The following is a 13,655-nucleotide window of genomic DNA, read 5'->3' as shown; positions in this document are numbered from 1 at the left end:
ATTCAAAACAAAACAAATCAATAAATAAAACATTGGACAGATATTTCTTAAGGGCTTCTCTTCAGTATATTACATTAAGCTTCTGCCAAATATTGCACAAATAGACAGTGATCTGTGATCATGGATTACCTATACAAGATAGTTTAAAGAGTTTGTGTTATGTACACAGTTGTAGCTTGCTGGTACAAGTGAGTTGTGTATGTCTGCACTATAGCTGTAATTTTTTTTTCAACCATGAAGGTAAAGTGTAACGGATCTCATGATAACTTAAAGTATTGTCTCATTTTTGTAGTTTTTCATCACAATATGCTTTATTTGTGTAATAATAGCCATTCTGTATCCTTCAAAAAAAAAAGTCTATATTCATTATGGAATATTGTAGTTTGCTCAATAAAGCCATATGGTATAATTATTTTAAAATTGCTCAGTAGTTGTTAGAGGGAGACCTTAGAGATTTATTTGTGAAAAAAAAAGGTAACTAGAAAAAATATAAGATAAAAAAGTAATAATTCTGTTCTGTGATCAGTTGGTTTTCTCTGTTTCTGGTTACTCATGTGTGAAGTTTGAGAACTAAAACCTGGGAAACTTGCAGTATCTAGTTCTCCACGTTTTTGTATAATGAATGAATTAGAAAAGGGCCCATTTTACAGTGACTTACCTACAGGAGTGAGAAGTTATATACTTGTGTATATTCAAGAAGTAATTGCAATGACAGAACTTTTATTCATCAGACAGGCCAATGTTTTACTTTAACTTGCAGGAACATTGTGATTAAATAACATGCAACTTTAACTGGGTTAGAATGCAATGGAAAACTTGTATATTGTGGAATAGAATATTGGTTGTGCATGAAGATATGTGAATATTCATGAAATCTTGTCCGTGTGTTGAAGTTCAGTTATGTCTTAAGATATACGAGATTTTTCAGTTTATATATTACATATTTGTGTTTGTGTGCTACAGGTATAAATTGAACAACAAGGCAAAAAATGAGGAGTAACATTTATACTGTGTTAATATAATGCTTTGTGTCGATTATCAGTGAAACTGTACATGATGTATTGCAACAAATTTTGCCTTGTATGAATAAAGTTAGTGTTAGATAACAAATCATTAAAGCAGTGTGTGTGAATTTGAGTTTTTGTGTAAATAAAGTTAAATGTTAGATAATAGATCATTAATACAAAGTATGTTGACTAGGTGTTAAGTATTATAATTTTTCCTGGAGAAGTCTCCAATTTAGTATGTTACATATTATGATTTGAATTTGGAATATTCATATGTATTAAATTTATTATATATTTGCCAACAAGATTGATACACATAGTTTTCTTTTTTAACACAATTGTATTTTAAAGTACAAACAACAATAGTATTTATAGTGATTTATATACAGAAGTTTTACAGACTTAGAAACAGTATTAAGTTTTCTATTTCATCTGGAATTGAATAGTTTATTGACAGTTCACAATGAGCAAATTAATTCTTTGTTGGAGAAAAGTAAGCTTGCAAATAGCATGAGACCAGCCAAGAACAGAGAGCTAGCTAGCTTATCAACAACATTATTTAATGTCCTTGTAGAAGTACTAACATCCAAAGTAAATTCTCTGAAGTTAAATTGTTTGTAGCGTTAGAAATCTATAAACTTTCCTAGTCAATTATCTGTACTTTTCCGATTGAGAAATGTTTATCACAGTTATAACTTTAGAGATTTATAGTATATTAACTGTAGCAAACCAACAATATAATAACTGTCTCTTGGCATGTTAGTTTATAAATGTTAATGAGATGTTGTTGAAATTTCTGTTGACAATAATGAGAAACATATATTGTTGATTCTTACACTCCAAAATCTTCTACAAATTTAGGGAATAGATAGGAATTTTTAATGCATATTTAACACTATAAGTTATGTTCATTTCTAAACATATTTTAAACTAAAGCAAACATAAGTATTAAGATAAATAAATAGTAGTAAATCTGTTACACTTGGGATCTTGGGTGAATAAAGTTAGTGTCAGAAAACAACTCATCAATGCAAAGTGTGCTGACTTGGATTTTTGTGTGACTAAAATGAGTTTCTTATAATAACTTTCAATTTCAGAGTATGGTGATTTGAGTGTTTGGTGTTAATGGATTTAGCACATGGCCTCCAGAGAAATATTTTGGAGGGGAACAGAACATATTTGTTGTGTGCTTAAGTGCAAACAAAAATTTACAGATTAAATAGAAATATTTGGATTAACTACAATGTTAAGTTTACATCATAATTCATAAAAATGCCCCTTCTTGCTTCTTCCTGTGGATCCCCATTACTTAATATGAGATAACAGAAGAAATTATTATAAAACATGCTGATTGGAGGTTTGTATAAACAGAGGTAGTCTTAAATCAGAAATGGTAATGTAGAGTTTATTTGCATATGTTAATGTAAATAGTGAGGTATTGTTTGTTAGAGTTAAGCATAATAGTTTGTTTGCTTGTTAGTTCATTTCACGAGTCTTTAGTAAAATTAAGGTGACATCAGAGTCAAACCTGGTATATCATCATGGATTGTTGTGGATTGCTTTGTTTAGGATTTAACAGCAATAGGTGTCAAGAAACCAACTCATCGTCGCAGACTTAAGGCTGAAATTGACAGGCTAAATATATCGGATTGCCTTCCTGATTACAAACCTGTAAGTTGTGATACTGTTGTCTGTTGGTTGTGATTAGAAGTATAAGAGTCTTGTGAAAAATATAAATAAATTGTGATTGTATTTATATCCATTTGTTTTGTTATGGAAAAAATTATGTGTGTTATGAATAAAAATACAGAACATTGGTCTATATTAATTCATAGAAATTAGATTATTTTATGAGAAAAAAAAATTTACACTTTCTAAAATTATATGTGCCAGTAAAGCATATTGTAGACAAATGCAAGTGTTTAAACAGGATTAAAGGAAGAGTAGCTCAGTTTATTTCTTGAGTATTTGAAGAAGAAAACATTTTAAGTCAAGCTTAGTATAGTCTAGCTTGATTTTAGATTACAGGTTTTTAATTTTTTTCTTACCTACCAAAGATGCCTTTTTGTGATTGAAAATTATTAATATATTTAATTCTTTTGTCCTGTAAGGTATATTTTGGATGAGTAAGATTGTCCTGATGTTAGCAACTAAAATCCTCTGGACCTGAAGGCTTAACTGTAATAAAATTGTTCAAAAATAATGATTTATTTTTATTCTGTTTAAATAATGGAAAAAAAAAGTGAGCATACTATTTTTGTGAGCTGTTTTTGCTGCTGTTTTCATTTTAGTGCAGAGTTTCACAATTATTGGCTGTATGTCCACCACAAGGAATCAAACCCTGGATTTTAGCATTGTAAGTTTATAAATTTACCATTGACCCACCTGGAGACTTTTTGTGTAAGAAAACAATTAAATGAGTGTATCATTTTCCTAGTGAAGATTAAATTATCCACAGCAAACATTTTAAAGTTTTGTATTTCATCAGTTCATACTCTCCTTTTTAGGATACTTTATTGGAATGGCTTCAGTTACTAAAATTGGAAGAGTACTATGAAACACTCTGCCATCAAGGGTATAACACTGTTGACCGAGTCACAGAATTAACATGGGAGGATTTAGAAGAAATTGGAATTCAGAAACTTGGTCAGTTTTTTGTAACTGTCTTTCTGAGCATCTATCAGATTTTGTTTTCATTTTTATTTTTAATGGACTGAATAATATGTTAAAACAAAAATTAATCTTTGGATAGAATGTTTTTGCATTTCCTTTATGACTGGGAATATTCAGTTATTCTGAGATGGAACATTCTGTAATGAGTGTGACCTTTTCTTCAGAATAAAAATTTGATTTACAATGTTTAACATATTCAAAATATTTTTGTGGAAATTACTATACAACTGAATTGCTAATCAGACATTCAGCTATGATAAATTTGGAGGAGTTAAGGTCATATTGACAAAAATACTGATTCATATACTTATTACATCAAGATTAAATAAACAGTTTTATTTAATTACATTTAAATGTAAAGAATTACATTCTTTTGGGGTCATGCAATGACCTTTTGAGTAAAGAATCAAGTGTTGGAAGTTTGAAACATTTAAAAAGTCCTTAATTGCCAGTCATATTAGTATTAGACTTATGTTTATAATTGTTTATTCAAGTCAATGATCAGATGGAAGTATAATATAAAATAATTCAATTTTGTATTTTTTGATATTTAGTAAATCTTTTTCATTAAGTTTTTGTATTGTCTGAATATTATTTTATTAGTATCATTTTGGTTTCACACAATGAAAAAGATTTAACTGAATGAAGTAAGATAATTAATCAGGAATAAAAATCTAAACCTTAGTTACACTGAATAATGTGAATAAAGAAAGCTGAATTATTAGTGGTAGAAAATAAATATTAAACCTAACTTTTTTTAGGTTTAAGCAATTCTGTATATCAGAAATCTCAATTGGGTGAATGGTTTACCCAGGGATTAATGAATTAAGAATCAGGGTGAATGAATATTGTCAATTTTACAATAAACTGAAGAGCAAAAAAGTCATAAATTGTTATTTATTCTGGTAGTAGTTTGATGTGTATTTAAGTCATGACAAATAATTTTTCATTTTCATTTATTATTTTTTGCTTCTTTTTTTCAACTGATGTGAGTGAGCTGTTGTGAAAAAACTTATTGGGGCAAATGATATTTGAAAAGGTTAAGAAGCTCAACTGTATATCTTAAGTTTGTCATTCATAACTTAAGTTAATAATGTACACAGTTTAAAGTTATAAAGAAAATGTGTTATAGGAATTTTTAGTTTTAATGGCAGTGATCCATATTTTTTAAATTTGGTTTAATTTTGTAAAGTTCATTTCTAGTGTATGTTATAACAGTATTGAATAACATATATCTAATCATTTTTTAAAATCAAAATTAGTAGTATATTTTATATAGAGGCTTGTGTATTTAATAAATTTAAGAGCTATGTGTTTTAGTCTCCACTATATTAAATTCTGGATTAGTTGTTCAATGTAACAAATAGAAAAATATACACAAATAGTATTATGAAATAATAAATTTGAATTCTTGCAGAATTTTATAGATTCATATTGAGGTAACTACTAAGTTGGGTACTTTTCAGAAATTCTTCCTTTTTAAAGATACAGCCCCAAACAGATAAAATAGTATTTTTTTGCATATGGCAAATTTGGGCTGTGTGATTTAGGTGTAGTATTATCTTGCATTTTATTATAAGAGAATTAATACTTGTAGTTACAGTATAACTGAGGTATGAGAGCAGATATGTTGTGCACATGTTCATGTTGTAATATTAATTAGTTATTGTTTCATCTATTTATTCCACAGTTTGCCCCATCAAAATATCATTGCTCCTTATTCTCATGTACCATAAGTTTCTAGCATACAGTTGGTAAGATGTAAATGGGGTAATGCATAGTAAAAAATAAAGATACTGTACAAACACATTTTTTTATGTTTAAATTCATAAAACAGATTTTTAACCTTTCTAACCTCTTTTTTGAACTTAAAGGTCATCAGAAAAAAATTATGTTAGCCATCAAGAGAGTCAAAACCATCAATAATGGAATATGTCATCCTAGTCACATGCGAGACTTCCAGCAACATAGTTTGGATATAAGTGGTGGAGTTATTGGTACTCTGTCTCATCCTACATCATTAGGTGAACTAAATTGTTTATTGTTATTTATCATAATATTTCTAGAGGAGTTCAAATGGATTTTTCTGCTCTGTTTATAATGGGAGTGAAGGATATGTTGACTTTTTTATTCCTGTATTTTTCCTGTTTTAGTGAGATTGGGCAATTTTTATTAATTTCTAATAAATTCTTGCAGATTCCACAAGTTTATGATGAAATATTAATCTCAAAAGAAACTGTGTAAATAACTTGTTTTTGAAATAATTGATCCCAAGACTAGAAATGATAGAGGAAGTTCACTAATTTGAAAATACCCTTAGATTCTGTTCATAGGGGGATTATTAAAAATCTCCTTAATTTTCAAATATTTCTTGGTGTTCTTTGTTTCAGATTTTTTTAGTGTTTAGTGGAATCCAGCAAGTTTTACTGTGCTATAAAAGATGAAAAATGTTTATATATCACTTTGAAAGTTATTACCATGCTTTCTGTGTTTCCGTATATTTTGTGTACTGTGCATCAGTTAGTTCATTGTTACTTTTGTGAATCAGTTACCCTATTGCAAACTTAATTTTACTTTCTTGAACCCTAACTTATGGTATTTGATCTTCAATAATGTGAAATTACAGTAAGGGTAACTTAAATTTGCAGGATCTTGAGAAGACTTAAATACAAAGGGTATTAATTAATGTTAATTGTAGTGTTATACTTTTTATGCTGTCAGTCACAAACAAATACAAAGCAATTCATCATATTTAATTGTTGAATTTATAGTTTGAAAAGTTAATGTCAGTCTAATTAATCTTATGAAATTTAACAGAATGGCAGTTTGTATTGTACCACTCTTAACTTTTCCAAATTTATTAACATTTTTAGCACATGCCGTCCAATCTGTTCCTTCCTATCCCAGCCAAGAAATTGCCATCACAACTTCTCGAGCTCAGTTGTCACCAACAGCTGAAAGCACTAGCATTCCTGAATTGAAAACCTTCCAACAGTCTCCACCTAAAGATGAAGGCATTTTTCTTCCTGGGCAGAGATGTGAATTTTCTTCACCCAATCAACTGGCATCACTTTATCAACAGAATCTTACAATACAGGTAAAAATAATTTAGAGTATACCTGGCTTCACTTTATAATCTTAATATTGTAATATAAGCAAAGATATTTCTTTTTATAAAATTAGATAGCTTTATTTAATGTGCAAAATGTTACAACAAAGTATGATATCAAAGTTGCAAAGTGTACCAGATTTTCCTTGCAAATGAGATTCTACTAGTTAAGTAAAAAAAAAAAAAAAAAAAAAAACAAAAAGTATTTTGAACCAAAACGTTTTTTTCTGCTAAACTTAAAGGCAGGTCTTCACATCACCAAGAATATATTATAATGTGTTATAATAAAAGTGAGAAAATTCTAATTAATAACTTCAGTTGATTCACTTTACCAACAAGTTACTACGGTACAGTGAAGATACAGAGTCACAACAAAGCTATTCTTCAAATCAGTTGATACCATTAAACAAAAACAAGTTATAGTAAAAGTAAAAGAAATTCCACTTTCTGAGTAAAATGATTTAATTTATTCATTAAACATTACAGTAAAACTAGAAAATTATTCTTTCAAGTTAAATAACTGTAGTTTTTCCAAAAGATCTTACTTCACATCTTAAAACGAAACATTTTGTGTTTTGATTGTAGTTAGCTTTACTTCATCAACATAATTCTACCATCAGATTGAAAGAATTTGTACCTGAAGAAGCAATTGATTAAACTTTCTCAAAGTAATGATATGTCAGAGATTGCCTTTCTACACTTATCTTTTTTCAGTATATCAACTAAATCTGGTATTCTAGTTAAAGTTAGTTGGGTTCCCTTCATCAACAAATTGTAACGATATCTAAAATTCATGGGTGAAAAACATTTGATTCATAGAAAGTGAACTAGTTTTACTTCATAATTAAATTTATTCACTGCAAGCTCTACTGTAATCATTGTTGGTAAACTGTTCATCATGATGAGGCTACAGTAAAGCAGTGAAAAAGATTAATCCTTGTTTATTGTCTATTTATTGAAAATCATAACAGTTTTGCAGGAAAAAATATACTCGTACAAAATCAGCTGGTATGAGTATATAAGCAAAGATCCAATTTGTTTTAAACAATGATCTGAAAATTTTGCACTTCATCTTACTCATAAGGTTTTATAATGGCAGTAAGACAGTTGGTGATCTCTGGTTACATTTGTTAAGTACCTACTTTAGTTCTGAAATGTTTGATGTGGTTTGTTAACTCAATTTTAATTTCAAAATTTACTTTCATAGTTCTTTTATATTCTTTAGTTGAAAATGAATGTGATATTCTCATTTGTTTGATATTCATATTTTAAAAGCTTTAATCTTGAAACACATCTCTCTTCCGTTAAACTTTATTTGAATGTTATTACTCTGCAAAGTTTTAGATTATGTCGTTTTGTTTGAAACAACAAAAAACCTTGAAGTTAAATACCTGAAAAGTAATGTAATTCTTTTTTACTTTTAGGTGAGATCGCCCAATAGAGGGCATTCTTTAGAAAGCTTGGACATGGAAGACTCTATTTTGACAATAGCATATCCACACTACATTCAGTCAGATACCTGGTATGACACTGTGAGTGCTTGGAGACATAATGGCTATGATACTGATAGTGAATTGAGTGTTCATAACAGTGGGAGTTACAATGTTTACGTTAGTGAAGGTACTCCAACATTACACAGACCCAAGGGAATGGTAAAACCACGTCCAGTTGCCAAAATAATTGCAAAGACGAGACAAGAAGAGATGGATAACAATGAAGTGACTCGGTACATAGAAAAAGATCCTAAAACAGCTCCTACAGGTAGTGATCACAATATAGATGGATGGTCAAGCCTAGAAGGCTCCCCTCGGCATATAATACCTGGTAAAACTTCTCAAATGTATGGGACGTGGAAAGCAAAAAGAATCCCACCACCACCTCCGAAAAGAACCAATTCCATGAGGTGTGAAACTAAAAGTGATGATGATTTGGATTCAATGCAAGATAAGGCCTTTGCTACTTGTGTACAAAGCTTGAGGTCTCGCTTTGATCAAGCTACAAACAAGCAGAATGAACTTCTACCTCCATCATCCTTAAACCAGGAGAAACTACAGTTACCCACCAGTCTTTCAGAGGAATTTCCACCACCCCCTTCTCCTCTCCCCTCTGCTCTAGAAGATTCCAGGATAGCATCTGTGACTAATGGGTTGTTCAAGTCATCAGGAATACAAATTGCTTCCAGTGCAAAGGACTCGGTACTTTCAGAAGAACTTAGAACTAATTCATTGTTTCGACAAAAACGAAAAGATTCAGCAGATTCTAACTCTTCTGCCTCCAGCACTGACTCCAACTCTCTGCCATTTGCTAATGATAATGCTGGCACCATTAAACAAAAAATCATCAAAACAGATTCTAGCCAGCTGAATCAAGATGGTAGGTTAAATGTTTCATAATAGACACAAAAACGTTTTAATTTTATGCATTTAAGGTTGTGGATATTCATTTCAATAATGTGTTTTCTTTTTCTACATATATTTGAGCTAAACTCGCAAAATCCTGAGAAAGAACATCTGACAAAAATTGTTTTTTTCCATACTATTAGCTAAGATTCATTGAAATGTAAGTATAAGGTGATCGGAAAGTCACTGTGCACTTATATATTTATTAACAGACATGTTTCAATATAGAATACAGGAGGTAAATATGAATGACAATTATAAACAATATTGAAAGTGACCCCCATTGGCATCAATACAGGCCTGGATCCTTCTTATTTTGTTTCTAAACACTGCTATCAGTTGCTGGCTTGAAATAGACTGAATAAAATATGAATACAAAACTGCACAGTGACTTTCTGAAGACCCTGTATAATAATTCTTATTACAGAATTTATTAGACCTTTTACAAGTTAAACAGAATATACTCACAGTTCAGAACTCCTGCTAAACTTCATAAGCATCTGAACACCTTATAAGTAAAATGGAAACACCAGCTAGATTTAATAACTAATTGAACATATTCTGTAAATGGAAAAATTTACACATTCAACCTGCATATCAGGTACAACCTCATTGTACAGTGTCTGTTGTGTGTGTATTTTTAAAGGTTATCTGTTCTAGCATTTTTCTGCTCTAGATATATGTTTTCCAGAAAGGATATAACAAGTAAGAAAGGAGAGATTAGCAGAACATTACATGTTCATCTGCAGCCAAGGCCACACAGATTGCAGGTGTTTTTGTAGTGAGAGTCTATAGTTGAGAAATTTCTAGTATACAAAGAGCAGTAGTAGCAAGATAACCATCGTATGTAGTCTGGATTGCCACAGATTTTAAAAGAAGACAAAAATAATGTGGTTAAAGTTCACTGTTAAACATCAGCTAATAGTTTTAAAGCAAACTACATTGTAAAAGCTCTCTCTATTGCAAAGGTTACCATCATATATTAGCTATAACTAAGCCAATTTTCCTCCAGAGGAAAGCATAGTTGTATGTACAATGGGTGAATAAACTGTGAGTTTGTGGCTAGTGGTAATAGATGACTTTTTTTAATTGAGTACAAAATATTTTGCTATCAAGTTGATCTATGTATATTTGGAGATAATCCAAGGGAGTATCCATTTCATGTAGGTTTGTCTCCAGCTGTAAATATTGCAGTTCATTTCATTGTTGTTATACACTTGTACAGTCATTGCATAAGAGAGGATAATAGCTAGACATTACAAGCACCTCATAGAACACCAGATTTTCTCTTTGCTGTTAAGGATATCTTTTATGATCACAGTGTAGTTATTCATACTGTAAGTGTTGTACAACTGTTTTGTATGAGGAAGTTGTAGCCATCTGCTTCAAGTTACTCCAGTCATCAGATATTAGCTCATCAAGCTGTTATTGTATACTTTAAAATAAAACTTAGACGACCTGCTTTTCCAATTGGATTAGAGTCAGTACTTTTGAGGGAGAATGTTATATTTCTATATATACTTTAATGACATACAGAATCAGTATCGTCACAGCAGCTGTGGGCAACCCAAAACTGTATTGTATTAAATCTTTTGTGACAGATGATTTCATTCTTTTTGATACTCATTATGGGATGACTGATACCATTTCTAAAGATGCTTATATTTATTCCTCTTTCTTGTTTTCAGGTGTAATACTTGTAACCTTGGCAATTCCAGGAAAATCTTCGAAGCAAAGAAAATAGAATTATTTTTTAAACAAACCTGTTACTTCAAGTCATGCAACACTGCTTTTAATTTTTTTTTCTTCATGTAGGTATTTTTATATGTGGACTTTTAGTCTTTTTCAATGAGATTGATTCTATTTTGAATTTGCAGATTCGGTTAAATCTACTCCAGTAAAAAGGGTAGACAAAACAACATTCAATTCACCAACATGCAGAAAAACACACAGTTCTGATGCTCATGGGTATGTACTTACAACATGCTGTTTTTGTGCGATTGTAATACAGCTGATAGTGAAATAAACTTCAAAACTATTATTGTCTTGAACTATTTTTATAGTATAAACCTTAATTATAATGCATCATTTCATTCACCAGTTTTATGTTTTTATTTATTTTCTGTTATTCAAACTTTAGTGATGAAGTAGACGACCAATCAAGAGATGTGATTGATGACATAGAAAGCATGTTAGCAAACTTGTCCAATCAACTAGATGCTATGTTAGAGACAGAGACCAATGGGTGAGAGGAACCAGTAACTTGTTGTAGTCTGTGTTGTATAATACACAAAACCATGTGAACTGTATAGGGCAACTACGTGCCACTGTGTAGCTTACATTATAAATGATAATTAAAGTTTATTGCATCTCTCGCTTCTCCAGCAATGTTGCACATATATACGGGATAAACAATATATCTGGAAAAGCTGAGCATGTTTTCTTCGTATATATCTATTTCCATTTTTTGTGAGTAGAAGTTAATTAGGTAAAATATCACAAAGCTTTGACATGTGGAAGATAAGATGTTGTATGTCCAATTATATATCTGAAGTTTACTTGGTTAAATATTCTTCAAGATAAAGTGTGATAAAAACTATTAATTGAAGCTTACTTGGTAAAATATCTAAAGATCTGGATGCTTGGAAGGTAAGATGTGATATATGCTGTTAATTTAATCCTGTTTGGTCAAATATTTGAAAACTTAGATTCATGGAAGGTAAGATGTGATAGATGCTGTTGATTGAAGCATATTTGGTAAAATATTTGTGGAACTTAAAGTGTGATAGACATTGCTGATTAAAGTTTACCTTTACTTTACAAAATGTTCTGTCTTCAACATATTTGAAAGGTTAGGTGTGGTAAAGGTTGTCATAATTCTTTTGCTTTCTTGAGGAAAGCCCTTGAAGTCTGATAGTCAGAGCTGCTTAACTTTAGTTTAAAAATCTTAATCTGTTGAAAGCTTTGGCAGAGAGCTTTGATTGAGAATCTTGTTTGTGTGACAAACTACAGAAAAAAAATCTTCCCTATGTAAAGTACTATGTACATCCAAAGATCATAATGATTGGAAGTTAAGCCTTCTTCCTCATTATCGTGTATCTAAAGCTAACGTAATCAAATACCATAAACAAGATCTGGTGGTCATAACTGATGGACATGGTTGAAGTAGATGGTTTTATAGACATATATATACTCTTGATGGAACTTAAGTTATGTGGAAAAATAACTTCATTGATGGATACATGATTTATAAAATCTTGTTAAAGTTGAGCTGATTGAAATTTATATATGCTCAGTGTTATGGAAACACTTGTACCGTGACGAACTTGTATGTATTTATTATTTTGCCAAAACGTTAAAAACCAACTATTATAATATCAGGTATCTATTGAAAAGTTTGATAGAGATTTGACTGGGAAACATGTATTTGTATGTTATCATTTTTGTGACAAACTATAATAGCTTCCCTATTTCTTATTTGGCTTCCAATTAGTGTACAATGTTATAAATTAAAACTCTCTTTTGGTTTGAGTAAAAATAAATAAATTTTAAAATTAAAAAAAATTATAGAGAAACATTGTTTAATTGACATAAGTTTTCCACTGAATAGAATGAAAGGCAGTCCTAGTTTTATTTTAAATATTATGCGTTAGTTCACATGTGTTATTGTTTGTATTTATTTTTCTGTGTATATATTTACATGTTCCTTAAGTTTAAAAATTCTGAATTACTTGTACTTTTTAGTAGTTGTGAACCTTGTTTATTATCCTGGTTTCATGTGTTCCACATAAAACAAAAAGGAGGTTATTCAGTGACGTTTTTATAAATACCAGTTTAATCTTTTCCGTATTATCTATATAGTCTTACAAACTCTTGAAAACGTTTACTTCGATAATACTATTTAACAATTGCTGTACAAACACTGAAAGAAAAGTGGCAGCTTTTATCATTCACAGGTTACATATGTGTGTAAAGTGTTTGTAAAGGAAACAGATTTGTACTTTGTTCATGTATATATACAGGAACTTGGGAAGTGATGATTTACCAGTTTAACACAGGAGCCTGAAGAACAGATTTTTTTCGTTCAAATTAACTAGAATTTTTCAGCTAGCTTAGTCATCACCAGTTTGTTCCTTATGCTGCCAAATTCTGTGTTATTCAGCTGCTGTTCGTTAGCTTTTGTCACTAAATGTACGGTTCTTTTCTGAATAAAAGTGACTTGCTTTCTGGAAATGTCTGTGTGTGTAGTTTGGAATATTTGTTGAGAACTAGATGGAAACAGAATTATCAGTAACTTCTGATTTATATCAACTACTTATATAGTGAAAACTGATATTTAAGTTAGTAAATAATGTAGATAAATTAACGTATTAGTTTCACAAATAGTAGTCTGACATTTAAAAGGAAAGCCCAATATGATTAAAACGCATTGATTCACCAGCTTGGGTACCTGTGTTGCTATTTTGT

The 13,655-nt window shown here is 30.3% G+C and overlaps 1 protein-coding gene across 4 annotated transcripts in view; it reads left to right on the top strand.

Annotated features, from left to right (window-relative positions):
* The window catches only part of LOC143255207 (caskin-2-like), a 277,737-nt gene extending 264,316 nt beyond the window's left edge, over positions 1-13,421 (top strand). For all 4 annotated transcript variants that reach the window (XM_076510498.1, XM_076510500.1, XM_076510499.1 and 1 more), the window contains 7 exons: positions 2,577-2,678; positions 3,515-3,653; positions 5,555-5,704; positions 6,554-6,777; positions 8,214-9,162; positions 11,066-11,156; positions 11,329-13,421. In XM_076510498.1, coding sequence (XP_076366613.1) covers positions 2,577-2,678; positions 3,515-3,653; positions 5,555-5,704; positions 6,554-6,777; positions 8,214-9,162; positions 11,066-11,156; positions 11,329-11,437 — 1,764 coding nt within the window. In that variant the 3' untranslated portion in view covers positions 11,438-13,421. The remainder of the gene's footprint in view (positions 1-2,576; positions 2,679-3,514; positions 3,654-5,554; positions 5,705-6,553; positions 6,778-8,213; positions 9,163-11,065; positions 11,157-11,328) is intronic.
* The last annotated feature ends 234 nt before the right edge of the window (positions 13,422-13,655 follow it).

Source organism: Tachypleus tridentatus, chromosome 7 (assembly GCF_004210375.1).
Source record: "Tachypleus tridentatus isolate NWPU-2018 chromosome 7, ASM421037v1, whole genome shotgun sequence".
In the NCBI taxonomy this organism is placed as follows: Eukaryota; Metazoa; Arthropoda; class Merostomata; order Xiphosura; family Limulidae; genus Tachypleus; species Tachypleus tridentatus.
This window is presented reverse-complemented; position numbering and strand designations above follow the sequence as displayed.